The following is a 23,881-nucleotide window of genomic DNA, read 5'->3' as shown; positions in this document are numbered from 1 at the left end:
GTCTGCCTGTTCGTCTCAGCCTGACCTGCGGCCTTACTCTAGAGGGGGCCTCCCACTGGCTCGTCTCTGGTTTTCCCTAGACACGCCTCTTCCTACCCAACTCCTCAACCTTCCCCTCCTCTGGCCATCTCCCCCCGCCGCCCCACCCCCATCTCCCCGCAACAGCCAGAGTGACTGTGCTGCTCTTGCTTGTATCCTGCTGGTGGACCTCTCATGCTCCAGATGAAGTCAGGACCCTCAGCCGGGCCCATGGGACCCGCCTCCAGGCTCCAGGCGGCTGGCAGCACCGCCCTGGTTCCCCTCCCTCTGCCAGCCCTGACAGAGTTCAGTTCCTCGAATGCATCTGCCACTCAGCAAATGCCTCCAGGTCTTTGCACACACTGTTCCCTCTTCCTAGAACATGCTTTCATCTCTGAGTTCTTTCATTCCCCAAGCTGGCCTGTGTCTCCCACCTCCGCGCACCCATGCTTCCCACGTCCTGCCAAAACACTGGTTAAAACCCTGAGGGTAGTTGGTGACCTGCTTCCCCGTTACTCGCTCACTCATAGGGCATGAAGTACCCCCCACACACATCCCTCAGGGAGGGGCCGTGTCTGTCCTGTGCTTCTGGTGCTGAAGGAGGGGCACCCTTGGACAGGGAGAGGAGCCTGAGGGGGTGCTTGCAGTTGAGGGGTTGAGCCTGCACCGCCTGGGGGATGGGCACGGCATCGTGTCCGGACTTCACGGGCGCCGTGCTGTTGTGTGCCTCCCTCCCGCAGTTACAGCTACATGATCGACAACGTAATCCTGCTCATCACGGGCACGCTGCACCAGCGCTCTATCGCCGAGCTTGTGCCCAAGTGCCACCCGCTCGGCAGTTTCGAGCAGATGGAGGCCGTGAACATCGCACAGACACCCGCTGAGCTCTACAATGCTATTCTGGTGGACACGCCCCTGGGTGAGCGGCCCTGGCGGAGGAGGGAGAGGCGGGCAGTGGCATCAATGTCAGTGCCTCCAGGTGGGGTTTTTTGGACCCCTGGGGGCAGTCTGGAGCCAGGAAGTAAGGCCCACCCATGGCTGCTTACCTTTTTCTTCTGGTCTGCCTTGCCTCCCATTCTCTTCTCCTTGCCCTGCCTTCTGCTCCCTTCCTGCTGCTTTCACTGGGCCAGGCAGACTACCCCCAGGGCCTGACTCAGACGATCTAATTTCATGAATCTGGCTGATTCCTCAGAATGCAGAGGAAGGCTGAGCTCAGGGGGCCTGGGTCCCTCAGAGTCTTGGGAGCTCTGACAGACTGTGGCCCTAAGCTGGGCTGTAGTGACTTGCTGCCCATGAGGCAGAGGAGGGACGCAAACAGCTTCACTTGCTCCACCAAGCAGGTCCCAGGGGCCAAGTCAGGCAGTGTCCAGCAGGATGCAGAGTTCATGTCAGAAGCCGAGGAAGGAAGGAGAACTGGGAGCTTCCTACAGGGCCCCGCCTAGGCAGCATTGGCTCCTGCCTGCCTTGGAGGGGGGCTGGAGAGGAGGCACTGAGGCTATCGCCAGCTAGTGTCCTCACAGCCAGCATCCTAGTCACCAGCACACCACCTCCAGGAAGCTGCCAGGATTGTACAACTGGGCCCAAAGCTGCACTTGGTCCTGCACTAAGAGGCAAAGGCCTTACCTGCTTGGTCTTAACTATACAATATCTTATCTCTCATGATAACTCTGAGCTAGTTCTAGGCTGTTGGTGGCTTCTTCAGGTTCTCCATCTCTAAAGAAGAAACAGACCAGTGAGTCCATGAACTCCCGGAAGATCAAAGGGCTCTCTTCTGCTTTGGCCTCTAATGCCAGCCCTAAAATGGTTCCCTGGGTCCCTGGTCCCTGCCCACCCAGCTGTCATACTCAGGCCTTGTTCTGAGGAAAAGGAGTTTTCCACATGTGGGCCCCAGGCCCTCCTGGGAGATGCAGAGAAGTGAGCGCCAGGCCTTGAATCCACAGCTGCCCCTGGAGAAGGGAGGATGTCACGGCCTCTTATGCAAGCCTGTCTTTGGCATGATCTGAGCTTGGGTCTGCCCCAGAGGCGATTAGATCATGTTATGGCTGGCCGCCTCCTTATAAATCAATTTTAGTAGCAAGAAGGCAAGAGAAGCTCAGGTCAGTATACATGGCCTGGAGTATGGCTTCGGTCACTTCTAAGGCAATAGTCTAGGCCAGGTTGATGCCCCCACCCCCACCCCCCACTTCCCAGCCAGATGGGCCTTGTGGCAGGGGTCCTCTGTGCCCTGCAGGGGGAGTTGAACATCAGCAGGATTCTTGCCTAGGCTGAGAGTCTGCTCGCCCACCCCTCATACCATGTCTTTCCTCCCCAGCGGCTTTTTTCCAGGACTGCATCTCAGAGCAGGACCTCGATGAGATGAACATCGAGATCATCCGCAACACGCTCTACAAGGTATTGCCCCTGGACCCGATGGTGGTGGTGAAGTAGGTTGGTGGGGCCCGTGGGCATGGTGGGCTGGTGATTTATTGGGGTACTGGGACAGCACATGGGGCTCCTTTCCCAGGGGCTTATCTGCTCACTTTCTGGCTCCCGTGACTGGCACAAGACTGCATGGAACAGGTTCTCCGTCCCTCGGGCCCAGATAAAATCAGCAGGAATGGCTAGGGCTCCTGGATGGCCACTCCCCCTGCATCCAGGAGGGTCACTGGCCACCACCCAGGCCATAACTCTCAGGCTCACCCAACCTGGACTGTTGCCAGCAAGGAGCACCTGAGCATGGTGGGAGAGGGACCCAGCCAGGTGTAGCCAGGTCCCTGTGTCCCTCTCATTTTCCCGGGTCTAGGGCCGGTGCCACATGCCACCATCTTCAACCCTACCCACCTTCTGCTTCCCATCAGGCTATGCACAAGGTGATGACCCCTGAAAATAGAGTGGGCTTGGGATTCCTGGGTCAGCACTGCCCCGGCTCAAAGAGGTTAGGAGCAGGCTTGGGAGCCAGAGAAGGGTGCTGGACAGGGACCAGTGAGGACTGTTTGGGGCAGACTGGGCTCTGGCCATAGTGAGGACCTCTGATGGGTCAGCAGTGGGCAGCCCCTGAAGGGGGACTGAAGTTAGATAACACTTGCTGACAGCCCTGCTGACCTAACCCTGAGAACATCTGTCTCTTGGATCTTTACAACGAGGCTCTGCTCCTGCCCTGCTTGGAGTGAGGTGGCCAAGACAGTGGCAGCCTGAGCCCACGCCCTCCAGTCTCGCTGCAGGGGTCTGGGCCAGAGGGCAGGGAGGGTATGCCATGGGTGAAGGGCCCACCTGGAGGTTGTAGTAGTGGAGGCACAGGGCCAGCACGTGCAGAAGCCAGTGTGGAACACGAGCCAAGTGGCAAGCAGTTCGCTGTGGAAGTGCCGGTTCCGGCTGGACAGTGGGAGATAGACCTGGAAGGAAAGGATCAAGTCAGGCACAGGATCAGGTCCCCCAGGGCCTTGAATGTCAGGCCAGAAGTTTGACTTTACCCTGTAGGCAGGGTCAGCCAGTGAAGATTTTCAGCAGGGCAGAGTATCATCAGAGTTTGGAGGACAGACTAGTGGGGATGAGATGAGAGGTAGGAAGGCTGTTGGCTTCTGTACTCCTTGGGGCTGCTCTGGGAGCTAGGTAGGCATCAGTATGCCAGTTGAAAGATGAAATTGAGGGCTCAGAGAAGTGGGGTGGGCTGCCTGAAGCCACAGCCACTGGCTAGACCCTGGGCAGCACTGTGCAATGCGCGTGGCTCAGCCTGTCTGCAAAGCAAGTACTCTCGTCTGCTAATAGGGAGATGGGGAGGGTGGGGCAAGGGGTGTGGTGGGGGCAGGCAGTCAGAGCTGGCTCTCATGTGTTAGTGCTCACAACCCACCCCCCCTGCAGTGCTCCTGGCTCCTTGCCGGGTTCCCTGCCCTGAGGCAGGGTGAGGGGTGAGGCTGTCCCCTCGGCCTCACCCATGCCCTCACCAGGCCTGACTGGTTCTAGCTGGAGTCACTGGCGAGGGCTGCCTGGGCACCAGCTTGTAAACACCGACCCAGTGCTGTGGGCACCATGCCAGGCCCGCCTGTCAGGCCATGTCCCAGTCCAGTAGCCACAGATGGGAGATTACGCGGACCCCCAGTAGCGGGTGGGAACCGTGGGCAGCTGGTGCAGCAGACGTGGGCTGGCAGACGCCAGGGGACAGGGTGGGGGCGGGAAGGTGACCTTGGTACTTGGGCCTTTGGGGTCTTGCCAGTTTCTTCAGCTGCTCAGCCTCCAGAAGAAAGTCTGGGCCTATTCCACGAGCCTCCACCACCCTGGGGTCAGTCTTTTCAGGGTCAGCCCAGCTCGGCAGAGGCTGGTGGCTTCCCCCACGGAGAAGAACTGTAGATCCCTCTGGGACAGGCCTGAGATTTGGACACACCCAAGTTGGCTGGTCATAGGGAAGGAGATGGCTGGGGATGGTCCCAGGGGAGACTAGTGCCACTAATCCATGGTAGGATTGGCAGCTGTTTCTATCACCCAAGTCCTCTGCTGTGCTGGGGTCCACTCTCCCTTCCCAAGCTGCTTACTCCTTGACTTGCTCTAGACTTTTGTTTCCTGTGACTCAGTGGTCCCCTTGGGTCTTCCCCTGAGCCCAGCTTGCCCAGTGCTGCTGGCCAGGCTTGGCCTGGGCTCGTGGACCCCTGGGTCTCTTCTTACTTCCTCTCTCAGGCCAGTAGAACCTATGCCCATATCAGTAAGTGTAATGTTCTCTGCAGCTTGGAGGGCAGACCTCCACACAGAAAGCTTCCCCTGCTTCCCCAGCTCTCACCCCCAGCTCAGAAGCCTGTGGAGCCAGAGTCCCTGTGGCTGGGACCCCAGAGGATCTGAGCAGAGGAAGCTCCCCAGAGGTCATGAGACTATGCCCCCCTTCCTTGACACAAAGAGGTTCAGGGAAGGAAGCCTGGGCCTGGCTGGTCTCAGGAGTTAGTCCTGGGAGGGACCTGAGGCCTGGGCTGACCTGGCTTCTCCTTATGCCCAGCAGATCCAATTTGCCTGGGCAGCAAGTAGTTGTTCCCGCTGGCAGCCCGAGTGTCCAGCCATCGCACTGCAGGGCTGACGTCCGCGCAGGCAATAACCATCCCTCACCAGGAGCTGGGTTGACAGTCTGTTCCTGCTGTGTGGCTGCCTAGGGGATGGGAAGAGGAGGAGGTGCTCTTTAAGGTGGGGTGCTGAGCGGGGCTGGGGCACCCAATCCAGGCCATCTCCGTGAGCTCTCAGGAATCACCATTCTTCACTAGCCCGTCAACATGTGATTTTCTGAGGCTGAGGGGAGATTTGGAGAAAAGGCAGGCAGAGACGCACGGGCAAGACAGGGCCCCTGTCTGAGCCCGATCCTCTGTGCGATGAGGGTGTGAGGGCCACTGCACCACGAGGCAGACAGTGGGTCAGAAATTGCTCTGTCGCTGCTGGGTGGGGGAGGCAGCAGCAAGCTACTGCTGCTTGGCTAATGCACAGTGAAAATCTGTGACTGCTTTGGGGGCTCTGACATGGGGGCTGCCCTGGCCAGTCCACTGGTATGATATTTGGATTAACCATGAAAGGAGCTGGGGAGGGAAGAAAGGAACTATGAGGGGGAGCCTGGCAGACCCAGCTCGAGTCTCCCTGCCTAGGCTGATTGAGCCCCATGCCCTGCACAGGCCTACCTGGAGTCCTTCTACAAGTTCTGCACCCTGCTGGGCGGGACCACAGCCGACGCCATGTGCCCCATCCTGGAGGTGAGTGCCTGCCCCCTTCCCGCCTGCTGGTGCCCTGGCCCTGGCGTGGGGAAGCCCTGATAACTGACTGGCTACTGCCTCTCTCCCATTTTGTCTCTCCGGCACCTGTGCACTGGCCCCACAGTTTGAAGCAGACCGCCGCGCCTTCATCATCACCATTAACTCCTTCGGCACAGAGCTGTCCAAGGAGGACCGTGCCAAGCTCTTCCCACACTGTGGACGGCTCTACCCGGAGGGCCTGGCCCAGCTGGCTCGAGCTGATGACTATGAGCAGGTCAAGAACGTGGCCGACTACTACCCGGTGAGTGCCCTGACTGTGGGACGGGGGGCAGGTCTGTTGGCACCCACATGCCCACCCCACACCCAACAGCACCCTTGTGCTCATGCCTCCCTTCCCCCTCACCCCCCGCCCCCGCTCTCCTGGGTCAGGAGTACAAGCTGCTTTTTGAAGGTGCGGGCAGCAACCCTGGAGACAAGACCCTGGAGGACCGATTCTTCGAGCACGAGGTGAGTGCTGGGCCTGCTTGTCGAAGGGAGGGGTTGTTGGCCCAGGCCTGACTCCGGTCCCAGCCCCTTGCACACCACTCTTTCCTTTGTCTGCAGGTGAAACTGAACAAGTTGGCCTTTCTGAACCAGTTCCACTTTGGTGTTTTCTACGCCTTTGTGAAGCTCAAGGAGCAGGAGTGTCGCAACATTGTGTGGATTGCCGAGTGCATCGCCCAACGCCACCGCGCCAAGATTGACAACTATATCCCTATCTTCTAGTACCCTCGACGAAGGCTCCCCACAGTGCGTGTGTATATGTGTGTGCTGTGACAAAGCTCACGGCTCATCTACCTGCCCTGGGGGTAGCACACTGTCCTTGTGGCTGCCCCGCTTCCCTGACCCTCTCCGAGACTGCTCTTGGGCCTGCAGGGGGGCTGGGCACCTGCTCCCCACACTAAGGATGGACCAAGCCACCACCTCCAGAGCAAGGAGGCCCCCTCAGCCCTGTGTTTACAGCCACTGACGTGTCTGAGAAGCATGTGGTCACTTTTGTGTCCCTCCCTAACCTGAGAACCCCTGGGGGCAGCGTGAACCTTCTCTTCCCTCAGTGGGCCCCCCAGAGCCATGGCCAGGATAAAGTGTGTGTGTTCTTGGGAAATGAGGGAGTAGCTCTGCCCTTCCGAGATAATAAAAACTTCTCTAAGCCCAGCGGTCTTCTGTCTTCTTTGGGCCCTGGCCCCTCTCCCAGATCCCCAACTTGCCTCAGGCCTCCTGAGGCCCCCCCCCCCACCCCCACCTAAGCCTTCTATCTCCCTTCCTCAGGTGGCAGCCCTCGGCTGGCCTTGTCCCTGTGCAGCCAGGCTCCTTGGGGGGCGGGAGGTCGGTGGCAGATGGCCCCTTTCTCTGCTGGAGGCTCCAACAGGCCCATGGAGTGGGCTTCTGACTCTAGAGGGCCCCCAGGGCTCCCTGTTTGCTTCACTGAGCACCACAACTCCCTGGGCTGGGCTCATTACCCCCATTTCACTCTGAGGAAATCTATGGATATGTGATCTGCCCAAGGTCACTGAAGGGGGTTGGATGTAAACCAGGTCCTGTGCCCAGAGCCTCGGCCCCCATGCTGAGCCCTGGGGGTTGCCCAGGCAGTTCCCAGTCTGTCACACGGCCACAGCCTGTCACCTAGGCAAACAGAGCATCTCCCCCATTCTAGGAGATATAAAAATTTGTCTTTATTCAAAAAGTGGCAATCAGGTGAGTATGTAACCTCCCTGTGGCTTGGGGGGCTTGAGGTGGGTGGTCAGGGCCCTAATCCTTGAGCCAGTCAAGAAACAGGATTTACCCTTCAAATCACAGCACTGAGGCACTGGTGCCAAGAAATAATCCTGAGGGGGGTCCCCAACGTACCTAGTCTCGCCTTAGTTTGCAGAGGCACTGTAGGACCCTGGCTAAGGCTCTAGTTAAGCCTTGAACTAAACTCCCCATCCAGCTGGGTTCTGCATGGTGGAGCCTTGTGCCCAGGAGGGTCTGTTTGGGCTCATGAAGCAGGAGAGGCCCAGAGATTCACTGGAAAGCCTTCATCTCACCAGGCCTGGCCTGTGGCATCGGCAGTGCATGGAGTTGGAGTCCTTTGGGCCAGGCTCTAGGGCAGACCTGGGCGTCAGAATACCTGGAGGAGGAGCAAGGGCACAAGGAGCCTCCTTTGCTGGAGCTGCTCTACGTGCACCCTGCTCACTGGGCAGTGGGAGAGGGGTCTGGTCTAGGGCCTTGGTCCTGGGCTATGTCCCGGGCAGACGTCAGGCCAGGCTGGCCAGCCTGTAGTGCTCTCGGCACAGAGGGACTGATGAAGAAGGACTGTAGGAAACGCTGCCGCAGGCCCTCAGGCAGGTAGTAGTGGATGAAGTATATGAGCCCCAGGCCATGACCTGGGTAATAGCGGCGGCGTGGCTGGGCCGCCAGCAGTGCATCGGTGATGGCATCTACCACCGGGCTGAGGTCTGGCAGAGCCTGGCTCAGAGAGTGCAGGAACTGCCTATTCAAGTGCTCGATGTAGTCCTCACCATAGGCCTGCAGCAGCTCTCGTGGCAGGGTGGCCAGCAGCTGCTGCTTGCGCTCTTCCCACCGGTGCACGTCCTTCACTGACTCTGCGGAAGGAGTGCCAAGGCCAGAGTGGGGTCAGTGAGGGAAGCCAAAGCCAGACCCAGGTCTCTAACTCACAACCTGAGACCCGCCCCCAGCCAAAGTCACGCCCATTCCTCAGACCTGGTCCCACTCCAGAGAAGACCACACACCCCCTGCCTTCCTCCTCCTCCCCCCACAAGCCCCACCCCCAAACCCCTGAGCCTCACCTGTCTTGAAGCAGGCAGGCTGGATGATGCTGACATTGACACCCCAGGGCAGAAGTTCACAGCTAAAGTTGCCCATGAGCAACGTCAAGGCCGCTTTGGAGGTCCCATAGGCAGCCAAGCATGGAAACGGCATGTCTCCTGGGGATGGATTGGGAGTGGGGGATGCCTCAGCCTGGGCGAGGGACTCCAGTATCTCTCCCCGCCCAGCAGAGGCATCTTTTCTGCTCCAGTGCAGGAGGACCCTCACCTGCTGGGCTGCTCACGGTCACAATGCGACCACTCGAACGACGCAGCAGTGGCAAGAGGCCTTTGGTCATCTCTAGTGCACCAAAGAAGTTCACCTCCATGCAGGTGCGGAACGTGGCCACTGGACACAGCTCTGCATCCGCCACAAAGATGTTCTGGCCTGCGTTGTTGACCAGGCCCCACAGACCTGAGGGCATGGAGCCAGGAGGGAAGCTGCAGGTCAGTTCTGCAGCACACCTCCAATCCTGGCCCCCTCACATCTGCCCAGCCATGCCCTTTCCTGGCAAAGTTGAGCCTACTGACCAGTGCTGGCGGTGTGGACCTTGGTGAACTCCAGCACACGGCTAATGTCTGCTGGCTTGGTCAGGTCCATCTGCAGCAGCTTCAGACGAGAAGAACAGCAGGCACGTAGCTCTAGGGCACCAGGGCTATTCAGATCCAACACGGTGGCCAACACTGTGAAGCCCATGGCGTCAAGCTTCTTGGCCGTCGCATTGCCAAAACCAGAGTCACAGCCTGGTCAGGGAAGGAAGGACAGCCAGTGAACTCCACTATGGCCCAGTTCAGCCTGAGACACCCCAGGGTCACCATGGCCTGGATGGGATCCAGGCTTCTGACTCCAGCCTTGGCAGCATCAGCAGCCCTCCCCTTCTAGGCCCATCTCTGGGAGGCTTGGACCCTCTGGCTGAGCTCCTGAGGACCAAATCTTTCAAAGCTGTCATCTCCCTGACCCCTCATAGCTACCCTATCAAACGTGGCTTATGATCCCCACTTTACAGATGAGAAAACTGAGACCTAGTAATGCTAAGTTGCTTCCCTCAAAGTCACTCAGCTGGCACACAGTAAGGTCAGGACTCTGTTGGTAGGTCACCCAGTCCCAGCTGAGACCCAGCCTCAGCCCTGATGTCCTTCTGTCTGCTTGAGATCAGGCCTCAGCTTGCATGTGCAGATATTACTTCCCAGCCTCCCTTCCTTTCTCATTGTCCTTGCCCAGCATTCTTCCTCTTACCTGGACACTGAAGCAGCCCCCCTTTTTAGTCCTGTCCCACCTTGTCCCCTTGAATCCATTCTCTGCCTAAGTAGCCCGAGGGAGCCTTCCCAAAATGACAATACCCTCTGCTTCTGAAAACCTCTCCAAGGCTCCTCACAGCCCTTAGGATAAAGCAAAAGTGCTCAGTTCCTATCATCTCGGCCCTGTACAACCTGAGCTCCACCTTCCTTTCCAGTTCAGCACCCTCTACTATTGTTCCAGGCTCCAGGCAAGCTGGAGGCCCATATCCACCTTATGCTTGACCCTTGGAATTCCAGTGAATGGCAACATTGGGACATTCTCTGAGCCTCAAATAACTTGCCCCCAGGACAGGGTCACAGTGGATGAAGACAAGAACAGACCTGCATTAGAATCCCTTCCCACATCCATCAAATGTGATCTGAGGTCAGTTACCACTCTTGGAGGCTTAATTTCCTGGTTTTGGTATGCAGAGAGATAAACCACGAGGCAGAGCCAGTGTAGGGGTCTAATAAACTCCAGCTCCCTTGATTGTTCCCATTCCAGTCCAGCTCCTTGGGTGGTCAATAAGAGGGGGTGTGGCGAGGGGGGTGACCAGTGAGGAAGGAAGCTCTTTAGAGCCTGCCCCCATGGTGGTCCTGCTGATCAGAGGTTACAAAGTGGTTCTGCACAACCAGCTCCCCTCTTCTCTCTGTGGAGAGAGAAAACAAAGCCAGGGGGCTGCAAGCTGGGCTTTGTGTAGCTGGGAGCCCCCTAGCCAGCCCCAGCTGAGGGGTGCTTCCTGGGCAAGTCTGGCTGGAGGAGGGGAGTGAGCACGTGTGTGTGTGTGTGTGTGTGTGTGTCCCGACTTGCCTAACCTCCCATCCAGAGCAGACAAGCCCTTCATGGGGAAACTAAGGCCTCCCAGAACCTCAGCTCTGAGGTCCCAACACAATCACCCACACCTTTCATACCCTCTTGCTCACCTGTACACACTCAGAAACCTACGCATACCTCCAACCTACCTGCAGAGAGGCATGAACAACAATGGCTCACTCCCATGAGACCTGTACTGCCCAGCAGTGCACACATGTGCACACAAAGCACCCAGTCGCTCGACCCAAACCCTGACGCCAGGGCTGAGCTCCCCAATAGCCTCGGCTAGGGGTTCTCAGGAGCAGTCCCAGGGAGGGGTGGGTGGCAGCTCTGGCAGGCTCAAGGCACAGTGTTCCTAGCAAGTGAGGCAGGGCCTGGTCACCTACTTGTACTGCAGTGAGTAGTGAGTGAAGAAACCCCAGAGTTTAGGGGCATTGGGAAGCTTGGAGGTCAACTCTCGATGTTTAGATGGGGTGGGTTGGGCAGTCTGCTTACCCTCCTCCATTGCGGGACTTTGCAACCAGAACTGAGGGAAGACTCAGTCTCACCTCACTCTCCAGCTCAAGGCTAGGAGATGTAACAGTAGTGGCACAAGGACCTGAGGTGAGATCCCAGGAAAGACTGCCTGGGTCACTAGTATCTGAAGATGACCTGGGTCCTGAGGAGGCTAAACTCACTAATTGGAAGGCAGGAGGGGAGCTGCCCTGTCCTTGGGGGCAGAAGCTCTTTGCTTTCACACCAGGAGGTCTGTCATCTCTCCTTCCTCAAACCACTAAAACTGGGGTCCCTTGAAACTTCTCACTCTACTCTGAACTCACATCTCTCCCACCCAACCTGAGCCATCCTCTATCTCCACCATCTTTACTGAAGCTCAAACCCTCCTGCTACCTTCACCTCAGCACATTCTGGCTTCTTGCTGGGCATTCAAGGCCCCTTCCAAGAAACAAATGCTTGTCTCACTACATCTCAGCAGCCAGACTGCTTACTGACTGCCCCCCTCCCCACAGGCCATGCTCATTCCTGCCTCAAGCCTCCGTCCCACACCCTTTGTCTGATCCAAAACACCTTCCACACTCTTACCTATCTCCACCTATCTTCTGAGGCCCAGCTCAAGGATGGGCTCTTCTGGGAAGTTTTCCCAGCTTCATCTGATCATGCAGGGCCCCCTACTGGACTGAGGTCTCTGAGAAGCCACTCACCAGTGCAAGAGAGCAGAATCCCGAGCACCTGTCCAAAGCCATGGGGGTTAGGGGACAGACCAGGCTCCCCCTCCCCAATACAGTAGAGCCAGTAGTGTGCTATACAGTAGTGCCCCCTGACTTTTCTCTCCCTCTCCACTTCTGGGTCTCAGCTCCTCCTTCCCTCCTTCTGGTGATAGATTTATTCCTTGTTCCAGACAAAGAGCTCAACAAGGTGGCCAGAGGCACCTGAGCCCAGCTCTCTAAGACCTCACCTCTTTGCCAGGCACAGAGGACCAGGAGGAATGGTAGTGGCGTAATGAGTGCAGACTCTGGACAACTCCTTCACAGTCTGGGTCTGGGGGGTGGGATCTGAGGGGTGGCTGAATGTCCAGCTGTCCCTCATGATGACCTCACGCTTTTCTGAACTCCAAGGAGCCCAGCCAATTGGGAGAAGGGGGTCCCAACTCTCCATTTAAGCCTATTCCTCCTGGTCCCAGGGAAGAGACAGGACCTCCCACGTGGGGATGTTAGGCAGAGTTCAAGGCGGTGAAGATTCTCTTTAGTCCCTCAGAGCAGTGTCCTCTGTCGGAAGACTGCTGTCTTGGAGAGGGACATAGCATAAACCCCAAGCTCCAGGAGGCTCCTTTGGCAGTCTCCCCTGCGCACCTGCCCACTCCCTGCCTCCTTTTCCCTTCAATACTCCCCAAAGCCGTAGGTAGTCAACCCGGACTTGGGGAGGTGCCCTGCGCTTCCTACTTGGCTGGCCCCCTGAACCCAGGGGTGAGAGGCTTCCCCACTTCTCGGCTGGGGGTCCCGCGTTGCCTTGGCATGCCCACAGGGAGCCCTCTGGGTGTCCGGTCCCGCCCTCGAACCGGGAGTCGCCGCGCTCCGCGCCCCGCGCACTCACCGGTGATGAGCACCGCGCGAGTCGCCACGGGCAGGCGCTGCGGGCGCGCCAGGCGGGACAACACGATCCAGCCGGTGGCGGCCAACACGACAAGTGCGGCCAGCGGGGGTAGCAGGCGCTGGCACAGCCAGTCGAGCGCGGCCAGCAGCACCAGCGCCGCCAGCAGCGGGCAGCCCAGACGCAGGTCTGAGCGCAGCAGCTGCAGCAGCGCACGGGCCGCCACGAGCAGCCAGGCGCCGCCCGACGGCCAGGGCCAGCTTTCCATGGCGACCGGGCTGGAGAGCAGGGATTGGGACTCGGGGCTGGGACGCGGGGGTGCAGCAGGACACCAGCCAGGAGCGGGAGGGGATACTGGCTTTCTCTGTTCGTCCTCGGGCCGAGCTTTTAAAGAGCCCCGGGGGCGGGGGCGAGGGCGGAACGGAGGCGGGGAAGGGGCGGGGCTTTCCTTTACTTCTCTGCCGGCACCCCGTGCCGGGCAGGTGCCCCCACCTCTACCTCCCGCCCTCTGCCCCGCCCCCGCGGTCAGATCCTCTTTCGAAGAAGCCGGAACCAAGTCCCAAAGTTGCTGCTCAACTGCTCAACTTGCCGCTGGCCGTGCCCAAGAGAGGTGCGGTAGGTCTAGTCCTAGTGGCCGGCATGCGCTCACTCCTGCGCTCGTCCGCTGAGCCACGACTGCCAGATGAGCACATCCACAGCTCACACTTGCTCGGGACACCTGAGGACACACGCAACCTACATCCTCACATTGACCGCACCTCCGCGGCCAGCCGGGCCTGCCAGAACACCTCGGGGAACCAGCCGCCCTCACCTGACAGCCTGGGCCAACGCCGGCGCATACACCACGCCTTGAGCTGCCGCAGGTGCCTAGCACACACGCTCAAACCGAAGCTACCCGCGGCCAACGACCTATTTGGGGCTGGGGGCCGGGTGGAGCAGGGTGACAGACCAGATTCTTGGGAGTCTCTGCCCCGCCATTCCCCACTTCCTTCCACTTTCCAGCCCTGGGTGTGCAGCAAACCCCCTCCCCACACTCAGCCTCCCCCCACCTCCTCCTGCCACACAAGTGTACATGTGTGGACGTGAGTGTGTGGAGGGGGGTTCTGAGGAAGCATCTAGGCCTCCCATTAACTCCAGCCCACTCTCCAACCCCAGGGACCCCAAGAGCCAGGCCAACGGGGACACCCGGGGAGTCAGGGAGGGCAGCCTCTAGGACAGGGTGATCCCTGCCCTGCTCCCAGGATCCCCCAGGGTATAAAGTGAGTGAGTGTGGGTGCATTTCCCTGCCTATGTGTATGAAGGTCTGTGTGTGTGTGTGTGGCCCTGTGGGCCCTCACTCTGCCCACCCCGGTGGCTGGCACCCTGTGCTTGGCATCCTTGCCAGGCTCTGCCAGCACAGGAAAGTGGTGCCAGTACCTCACTGCCAGGCCCTGTGCTGAGGTCGGTAGGTCAGCCCATGGTGCAGGGGGTCCCTGCTCCTTCTGAACCCTTGCCCAGTGCCTCATCCATGCCCACACTAGGTCCTGGGGGGGGCGGGTCATGGGCCCCTCCCAATTATGTTGCCCATTCTCTATCTTAGATGCTCAGGTTCTGTGCCAGGGCTTCAAGGCAATGCCTCCTCGAAGCCTTCTCTGCCACCCAGGCATGGCCCCCTGGTGAGCCAGGGTTATCTCAGGAGGAGAAGGGAGACAGACCTACTTAAGGGGTCCTTCCCAGAGCCACTTCTGAGCTTCTACTTCTTCCTCCTTCTACTGTAAGTACGGATGACAAGTTAGCCCTGGCCCTGGGAGGCAGGACTGGGAAGGATGTGTGTCTGACCCTGGGTACATGACCTTGTATACCTGTGTATGCCTATATTTGTGTACACTCTTTCCATGGACTCCATAGCTTGTCCATACACAAATGACATGTCTGTCCCCGTGCCATGACCCTGTATATGCATGTAAGCACATTTGTGTATGTGTGTTTTTTGGTGACTCCCTTGGTCTGTGTCATTCTTGGGAAACTCAGGGAAACATTAATTTTCCAAAATGTGCTGACTCCTATCGTTCTGAACCTGTGGCCCAGTCTCACAGGTGGAAACAGCAACCTTGACCTGGCATCCCAATATGAGCTGTAGACTCTGGGTTGTGGGACCCACACCCTCCCAGCTTTAGTCACCCTACTGAGAGTCTGAGTGTGGTTTCTGCAGCTTCAGACCATTAAGTCCCTTGGGACTGTGGAGGGGATGTAGAGGAGAGGATGGGGGGCGGGGGTGTCTCAGGCAGCCTTCAAGGTTAAGGCCACACAGGTAGTACCAGAGCTTGCCAGAGTAGGAGTCAAAGGGCAGGGAGTTGGAGAACTTCCCTGGTGGTCCAGTGGTTGAGAATCCATCTGCCAATGTAGGGGATACAGGCTTGATTCCTGGTCTGGAAAGATTCCACAAGTTATTGGGCAACTAAGCATGCGTACCGCAATTACTGAGCCTGCGCTCTAGAGCCTGTGCTCCACAACAAGAGAAGCCACCGCAATGAGAAGCCTCCACAACACAACAGAGTAACCCCTGCTCGCCATAACAGAGAAAGCCTGTGTGCACAAAGACCCAGCGAAGCCTAAATACATACATTTTTTAAAAAAGGGTAGGGAGGTGGAAGCTGGAAAGCAAGGTGAGGAGAGTCTGAGAAACAAGATCCTACACTCCTGGGAAAGAACCATGAAGGACCCTGACCCACTGGGAAGCCTGGGATGGGGAGAGAGACTTGCTGAGAGAGGAATTCAGGGAATTGTCTTTGGTTGTGGAGTGTAGGATGCTAGGATGGGTGGGGCATGTTTCCAGTTCAGCTTCTGGGACACTGCGCTACCTTAGACAGAAATATTTGTCTTGTGTGGTTTGGGTCTCGTGGATGATCTGCCACATTCGTATTTAACACCTCTCTCTCCCAGAAATTCATCCTACTTCCTAGGCCAGACCTTCCTCCCAGGACCTATACTCCAGCTCACTGTAGTCACCTGAGCAGCTGACTCCTTACCTCTCACCAGGTGGAGACATTCTGGAAGTAGAAGGAAGGTGGTTTAGGCAGTCATGGCTGGGAGGGGCTGGCCCAGCCCTGTCTGAGGCCTGGTGCCAAGCTGTGTCTGCCCAAGGACAGAGAACCAGCCTCTGCCAGAACCAGGAGTCTGGGCTGGCAGGGCCCTCCAAGGAGGAGAAGGGGGAGCAGAGGGCAGGAGCCCCAGCAGATAAGGGAGGGTTGGCAGGGGCAGAGAGATGAAGGGCAACCGGAAGGAGCAGAGCCCCTGAGCCACCTCACCCCTAGGCCCTCAACCCACAGTCTCCCTTGGTCTCACCCCTGCCCTCACCACCCATCCCACTCCTTAATCAGAAACTTGGTGAGCCAAACCTTCAGCATGCCCCAGGCTCTGGAGGGCCATGAGGTGGGTTGGGGGCTGGCAGTCTGGCTCGGCTGCTCCAGCTGAGTCCAGCAGCTCACTGGCACCATCTGCTGGCCTTTGGGGGAGGGCATGGCTCTGAAGGGGATAAAGTGAAGGTGACTGTTGGATGTGAGGATGGGAGGAACAGAAATCCAGGATGGGGCCTGCCAAGTGGCAGTCTCTAAGAGCTCACTTTCTGTTCTCTTAACACACTGCGTTTCTGGAGCCAAGCGCTCCCTATCACCCCTTTCTTCCTCTGTGGTCAGGTTCAGAGGCAGCAGAATCCCAAGGAGGCCCTGCTCTCTGCTCACCTCTGGCACCCCATCACTCCTCCCTCCTACACAATGGCAGAGAGGAACCTCTTTCTGCCGATGGCCACCCCCTTGCCCAAGTTCCACACCGCATCTCTCCCCATCCTCAAAGATAGCAAACTTGTATTGTGTTCCTACTGTGTGCCAGGCCCCGTGCTGGGCACTGTGGCTATAACAACTAACCACTGGGTCCTTTCTGGCAGCAGGCACCCCAGTTTGGCTCTGCCCTCTCCCCCTGGGAACCACCATAAAGAACTTCTCTCACTCAATCCTGTATCCCTTTCCCCAAGCATTGTTCTCATACTCTCCTCCCCACGACACCCGCCCCCTTTCTCGGCTGCTTTTCTTGAAAACTGTCTCCAGTCACCATCTTCACTCTCCTCTCTCCCACTCTAGCTCTGAGTCAGCTCCAGCTCCTGGCCACGCCAGAGGTCACCAGTGAATGACAAGCTAGTCCTCAAATACCAAGGACACATCTCTGCTTTCAGTTAACTCCTCTGTACCCTGGGCCCTTTCTCCCTTCGGCACCTGCAAAGCCACAGCTACTGGGTTCCCTCCTACCTGTCCGGCTCTCCCTCCTGGCCTCCTTCATAAGCTTCTCTTCCCTGTGGGTGAACCTCTGGCTGTTGGAGGGCTCATGCTCGGTCCCTCCCCCACCATGAGCTCATCTTCCTACTCACATGTTGGTGACTCCCACGCTCCTTTCCAGCCAAGACGCTTAATTCCAGGCCCACATGTCCATCTGCCCCTGGATGCCTCCCCTGGACACCCATAGGCCCATTACACTCAGCATGTCCAAAACTGGTCTCATCATCTTCTCTAGTTCTGGGAGCCACACCCTTCCCAGCTCATCTTCAATCTTCATTCCATGCACTGGCCTCCAAACCTCTTGCTCTGTCCCAAGCCTTGGGTTGGGTGCAGAGGCCTCACAAGAGACCTTTGTAGTGGGTGTCATCATTACTATTTTATATTCAAGGAATATAAAATATAACTGAGGCTTCCAGAGGCTAAGAAAGTTGTTCAGGGCCTCAAACACAGGTTCACCTAAGTCTGAATCTTGGACCAGCCCCAAGATCCAAACTCAGGTATACCAGAGCTTGAAAACTGAGAACTGTGTTAACACAGAGCTACATTTGCCACGCACTTCCCTGGTGGCTCAGTGGTAAGGAATCCACCTGCCAATGCAGGAGATGCAAGGTCAATCCATGGGTCAGAAAGATCCCCTGGAGAAGGAAATGGCAACCCACTCCAGTATTCTTGCCTGAGAAATCCCGTGGACAGAGGAGCCTGGCGGGCTACAGTCTGTGTGGTCCCAAAAGAGTTGGACACGGCTTAGCTACTAAACAACAACGTTTCACCACCTCTGACTTCATTCTGAGGGCAAAAGAGAGCTGGGAAAGGTCTTGAGCGAATAAGACCCTGTCCTGGTTGGCTCGGAAATGGGTTTTGGGAAAAGGCACGAGGGGAGGCTGGGCGTCCTGTTGGTGCATCCCTGCGAGGGACAGCAGTCTGTTTTGGACAAACTGAGACTGAAGTGCTCGTGGACATGCGAGGGTTGAGCCCAGAGGCAGCTGGGTGCCTGTGGTCCCCAGCACACCACTCAGGTGGTACAAGAGCCTGGGAGATTGTCAGCTTCCCAGGCATGAACACGTGCCCCGTCCGTCTCCTCTGGCTATGCACCGGGAAGCCAGGCCCTTCGCTTAGTGGGCAGAAGGAATGGGGACATGCGAGAAGCCAGAAGGATCACTTGCATTTTTAAACTCTGTCCAGCACCCTCCCCTGAACTTCTTTACTTCCAGGATTGAAGGCAGATATTTGGGGATTAGGGCCCTTGAGCTTGGGAAACACTAAGAGAATTTGCTCTCAAGGGTTTTCTGGACCAGTCCCAGGGGAAAGGCAAGTCCCAGCTGAGAACACTTACTGGGCGAGCTTGGCTGACTCCAGGTGAAACTGGTCATCTTGAGTCCTGCAGTGCAGCTCTGACTTATTCTTAATCCTCTGCCACATTTACTGCGTGCTTGCCAGTCTTGTGTTCAACTTCCTCATACTTAATTTTATGTACTATCCTCACATCATTCGAATGAAGCAGGCACCACAATTCTATATACAAGAGGTTCAGTGATTACTCAGCCGTCCAGCGGCTGTGCTCCCCAGCCATCAGGCAGCACTGTCCCCTGTCAGCCAAGGAGGTTGGCATTATTCAGTGGGCAATACCCAGGCAAAAGACTATCAACCTTTTAAAATTTGCTTCTGGGAGTTCAGGGATTTTGAGCATGAGCCACCCATTTTCCTTGCTTGGCCCTGCAGTAAGCCCTTCTCTGTTCCAAAAAATAAAAAAATAAAAATAAAATTTGCCTCTGGATTAGAAACATGTCTCCCAATGGTAGAATTAAGGCAAGTTGTTAAAAACTAATTCCAAAACTTGCTTCCTTACAGCTTCCATCACCCTGATTCAGGCCTTTTCTTGGCAGAACAACTGCAAAAGATACAAAAATTAGTTGCTGTTGGCTGGCTGGTTTAATTCATTTGCATATACATAATTCAGTCCCACCCCTCGTGGCTAATACCCTACTTGGGGAGCTGTGGCTGTTTTCTGATTGCTGGTAGGAGGCCTATGTGTGTTGTTTTTTTTTTAACAAACTGAAACCAGATGGAGGAGAGTTTTGTTCACTGCCTTGCCTACAATTTTCTCCAGCAAATTCCTTGAAAAGCCAACCACCTATGAGTGGTGCCTATTCTCTTTGGAGGTCCCTCACCGCTGGTATGCAAATAGCAAGCAGGGCTGGGATTTCTAAAAGTGAAAACAAAAAGGAGAAAGAGAAGCTTCTTGGCCCAAGGGCTCTTGGGTATACAGCGGAGTCATCTCCTCGTGGAGCCCCGATTTTAGGTCTGCACTTACAGTTTGTGTCCTCCTCTCCTTCTCTCTCTCTAGAGTTGGGAACAGAGCTGGGCTTGAATCAGAATCACCTGGACTAACTACTCGGTGAAAATGTGGATTCCAGACCCCCACCCGCTTTTCAGCTCTAACTGCTGGCAGGAGACCCTGACTCTCAGGATGGGTTGATCTTTGAGTCAGTTATCCTCTGGAAGGGGTCCAAGCCACTCTTGCTTTCATCTTGGGAAGACTAGCTGCTCAAGATGGTTATAGAAATATTTTTAACCGCCAGCCAGGTCTAAGGCTTTGTAATGCCCCATGAGCACCTTGTCAAGAGATTCCTTGTTCCGAGAAATAAGCAAGTACAACCCCTGGTCAAGGGGTTAAGATTTTTCTTTGGAAGTTGAATTGAGCATTGTCTTGGTGAAGTATGACCCAGTCCCCAAGCAGGGGAGAACATGTCTTTCCCAGCTCCGACCTTCATTCCTAGCTCAGATCTCTGTTCTTTCGGATTCCAAGGCTTTTTAGATAATTGTGTCAGGTTACATAAGCTTTTGAGATATGAGGGAGCACTCAAAGGAAATTCCTCTGGGAGCAGGCACGAGAGGTTCCGCCACATAATTTGCTTTAAAGTATTTGAGGAAAAATTCAGGTGCCTCAGCCTTGCACATTTCTGAAATAAAGTAAGAACAGTCAACAACTTTGTATGTATGCACCATTCCCCCATAGAAATGAGGAAACAAAAATACGCCAAAGAGCGAAACTGCTTCCAGAGAGCATGTGCAGGGCCAGGTGGCCAGTTGCAAAGAGGGCAGCTTTGACTGAGCTGCCATGGAAGTCCTTATCAACACGGGATACCTTTCCCCACCTGCCTTTCTGCATATTAGATAACACATGTAGTAAATACAAGCCTTTATTTTTCTAAGAAATATAAAATAAAAACTGAAATACTGCCAAAGAAGCTTTAAAATCACTAGTTCCTAGGACTCTGTGGACACATTCTCCACGCACCATCATTTTCACGTCCTTTGCCTCTGAGGGATGGCCCTGCATCAGCTCTGTTGCATAAGGTGCTGCTTCCAAACACCTTGTTCCTGACCGGAGACACAGAATAAGTTTTATCTAGGTCTGCGAGAGTTCTGGAGGGGTGACATCGTGTTCCAAGCTGTGCCAGTTAGTGTCAACAGTGAGAAAGCTGCCAGAGTCTTCTTACCAAGGAAGCTGAGAGAATATTGTATACACCAAACAGCGCTGCTTTCTTAAAGCACAAAAAGATACAGTGGCTTTCTTGGTCACAAAAGCTACTCAAGAAGGGAAAGTTAATGGGAGGAAAATGTATTCAAAGTAGCGAAGGAAAAAAAAAATCTTTACAAGGGGTGTGGAAATAACAGATTTACTATGATGAAGGGACGGTAGTATAGGAAAGTCCATTTTTACACCAAAAATAATTCAACAGGTATTATTTACAAAAGGCTTCACAAAAGAATTCCTGTTAAGTAACACTATCCTTTAATTTGTTTGTTCCTGCTTTCATTCATACAACAAACATCTATTGAATGCATTTGTATTCTTCTGGGACTCCTATGATTCGAATGTTGGGGCGTTTCACATTGTCCCAGAGGTCTCTGAGGTTGTCCTCATTTCTTTTGATTCTTTTGTCTTTTTTCCTCTCTGCTTCATTTTTTCCCACCATTTTATCTTCTACCTCACTTATCCTATCTTCTGTCTCCATTATTCTACTGTTGGTTCCCTCCAGAGTGTTTTTGATCTCATTTATTGCACTATTCATTTTTAATTGACTCTTTTTTTTATTTCTTCTAGGTCCTTATTAAACATTTCTTGCATCTTCTCAATCTTTGTCTCCAGCCTATTTATCTGTAACTCCATTTTGTTTTCAAGATTTTGGTTCATTTTTATTGTCATTATTCTAAATTCTTTTTCAGGTAGATTCCCTATCTCCTCCTCTTTTGTTTGACGTGGTGGGCATTTTTCATGTTCCTTTACCTGCTGGGTTATTTCTCTGCCTTTTCATCTTGTTTAGATTGCTGTGTCTGGAGTGGCCTTTCTGTATTCTGGTGGTCTGTGGTTCCTTTTTATTGTGGAGGTTTCTCTCAGTGGGTGTGGTTGGATGATTGGCTTGTCAAGGTTTCCTGGTTAGGGAAGCTTGCGTCGGTGTTCTGGTGCTTGGAACTGGATTTCTTCTCTCTGGAGTGCAATGGAGTGTCCAGTAATGAGTTTTGAGATGGGACTATGTGTTAGGTGTGACTTTGGGCAGCCTGTATGTTGACGCTCAGGGCTATGTTCCTGCGTTGCTCGAGAATTTGTGTAGTATGTCTTGCTCTGGAACTTATTGGCTCTTGGGTGGTGGTTGGTTTCAGTGTAGGTATGGAGGCTTTTGGACGGTCTCTTATTACTTAATGTTCCCTGTAGTCAGGAATTTTCTGGTGTTCTCAGGTTTTGGGCTTAAGTCTCCTGCCTCTGGATTTCAGTCTTATTCTTCCAGTAGCCTCAAGACTTCTCCAACTATACAGCACTGATAATAAAACTTCTAGGTTAATGGTGAAAAGACCCTCCACAGTGAGGGACACCCAGAGAGGTTCACAGAGTTACATGAAGAAGAGGAGAGGGAGGAGGGAGATAGAGATGAGCAGGAGGAGAAAAAGGGGGACTCAAGAGGAGAGAGACAGATCTACGCAGTTCTCTGTTCCCTAAGTGTTCTCCGTAGCCCAGACACCTAAGAGATTCACAGAATTGGATTGGGAAGAGAAGGGGGAGGGAGGAAATAGAGGTGATCTGGGGGACAAAACGGAGAGTCAAGATTGGGAGAGAGTAATCATCACACCCCTGAGTAACAATGGGTAGGGAATATTGGATTCTTAAATGTCCAAAATTGATATAAAATACTGAGAAACAAAGATTAAAAATCTAGAGTAGAGGTTAGACTCTTAAAAATACAATATTAAAAACAAAAACACAAAAAAATTAAGAAATATATATGAAGTTTGGTTTAAAAATAGGGCCTCCTTTTTTTCCCCGCAAGGTTATAGTGAAATGAAAATGAAAATTAAGGAGTAATAGAGGACTTTAAAAGAAAATAAGAGAAAAAAAATAAAAAAAATTTTTAATTAAAAAAATAGTAAAAAATATATGAAAATGAAAGTTAAGGAGTAACAGAGGAGTAATAGGGAATTTTAAAAGAAAATAAAAGAGAAAAAATTTTAAAAAGAAAAGAAAAAAAAATTTTTAATTAAAAAAACAAACAAACAAAAAAGTAAAAATATATCTAGGAATTTCTCTGGCGCTGTTGCAGTCAATGTGGGTTGGGTTCAGTTTCAGATAGCTCCTTGTTCCAGCTCACACTTCTCGATATCTATAGGCCCCTTCCGGTGTAGTTGGTGTTACCTACAGGTATTTTAATCTGTTGTACCAGTCCCTTCTGAAGTGGTTCCCTTTGTTTATTTGGCTTCTGTTTGCCGGTCTAATCAGTCTCTAATTTCCGCCCTGACACAAGCGGGCGGAGGTGGTTTCTTGTTTGGGTTCGCTTGTCCAGTCGTGCTGTGGGGAGGGAGGGGCGCTGCAGACAAATGTCACTGGCGTGTGTGGGGAGGACCCGCAGTGTTCCGGCCACACCGGGTTTGCCCCGCTCACGGCGGGCGTGTGTGCTTTCCCCTTCTACACTGCTCAGGCTCCAGGCTGCTCTATAGGGAGCGGGTCCTGCGTTGCGTGCCGTTCCAGTTTTCGGGTTCTCCACAAAAGCGCGGACTCGGCCGGGCCTGCGTTTTGTGCCTTCCCCGCCGGAGCAGCTCAGGCAGCCAGGAGCTTGACGGGCGCACTCTCCCCGGGTGCGGTGCGCCTTCTGCCCTCCGCGGGCCCAGCCTCAGTTTCCTTGTGTCTGGTCTCTAGCCGCGACCCTCCCAGAGGATGTCAACCATCCAGAATCTCAGGAAGTCTTTGGTTAGAAACTGGAGGCCTGTTTGCAGTTTGGTAGGGGTGCCGTCTCTGGGGCCGAGTTTGCCCCTTTCCCCTCTCCCCTGCTTCCCGCCTCCAGCAGGGGATGGGCCGGCCGGCAGCCGGCTAGCTCTTCTCTGGGATCGCTCACTTCTTCCTTTGTTCTGCAAATGGGCCCGCAGTGTGTTCGGGCTGGTTAATTTTCTCTCTCTTGCTATCCCACAGTTTAAGTTGCTATCTCACGTTAGCTCCCTCCGACTGTCCTCAGGGCACTCAGGCCCGGTACTTACCCTAAGCAATGCCGCCCGCTCCTCTCCGTTCAGCCCACACTTGCTGGTGGTGGATGCGGGCGTCTGGGGTACTTTTCTGCTGGGAGTTGCTTTTAGGCATGTAATCTGTGGGTTTTATTTATTTTTCCTCCCCGTTAGGTTGCCCTCTGAGATTTGAAAACTTCCCCCAGACCCGCCAGGGAGAGGGTTTCCTGGTGTTTGGAAACTTTCTCTATTACGACTCCCTTCCCCGTACGGGTCTCCGTTCCTAGCTCTTTTGTCTCTCTTTTTATCTTTTATATTTTGTCCTACCTCCTTTCGAAGATGATGGGCTAC

General features: G+C 54.7%; 2 protein-coding genes across 3 annotated transcripts in view; one reads left to right on the top strand and one right to left on the bottom strand.

The window, feature by feature from the left end:
* The window catches only part of ATP6V0D1 (ATPase H+ transporting V0 subunit d1), a 37,521-nt gene extending 30,616 nt beyond the window's left edge, over positions 1-6,905 (top strand). For both annotated transcript variants that reach the window (XM_061138724.1, XM_061138725.1), the window contains exons 3-8: positions 759-937; positions 2,330-2,409; positions 5,634-5,711; positions 5,836-6,012; positions 6,141-6,218; positions 6,315-6,905. In XM_061138724.1, the coding sequence (XP_060994707.1) occupies positions 759-937; positions 2,330-2,409; positions 5,634-5,711; positions 5,836-6,012; positions 6,141-6,218; positions 6,315-6,476 (754 nt within the window). In that variant the 3' untranslated portion in view covers positions 6,477-6,905. The remainder of the gene's footprint in view (positions 1-758; positions 938-2,329; positions 2,410-5,633; positions 5,712-5,835; positions 6,013-6,140; positions 6,219-6,314) is intronic.
* A 499-nt stretch (positions 6,906-7,404) lies between these two features.
* Positions 7,405-13,090, bottom strand: HSD11B2 (hydroxysteroid 11-beta dehydrogenase 2). Its single transcript, XM_061138723.1, has 5 exons — positions 12,738-13,090; positions 9,089-9,301; positions 8,787-8,972; positions 8,540-8,677; positions 7,405-8,335 (listed from the first exon to the last, which is right to left on the bottom strand). The coding sequence occupies exons 1-5, from the start codon at positions 13,000-13,002 to the stop codon at positions 7,923-7,925; spliced, it is 1,215 nt and encodes a 404-aa protein (XP_060994706.1). The 5' UTR covers positions 13,003-13,090; the 3' UTR covers positions 7,405-7,922.
* Between the last annotated feature and the right edge of the window lie 10,791 nt (positions 13,091-23,881).

The sequence above is a fragment of the Dama dama genome, chromosome 4 (genome assembly GCF_033118175.1).
Source record: "Dama dama isolate Ldn47 chromosome 4, ASM3311817v1, whole genome shotgun sequence".
Taxonomy (NCBI): domain Eukaryota; kingdom Metazoa; phylum Chordata; class Mammalia; order Artiodactyla; family Cervidae; genus Dama; species Dama dama.
This window is presented reverse-complemented; position numbering and strand designations above follow the sequence as displayed.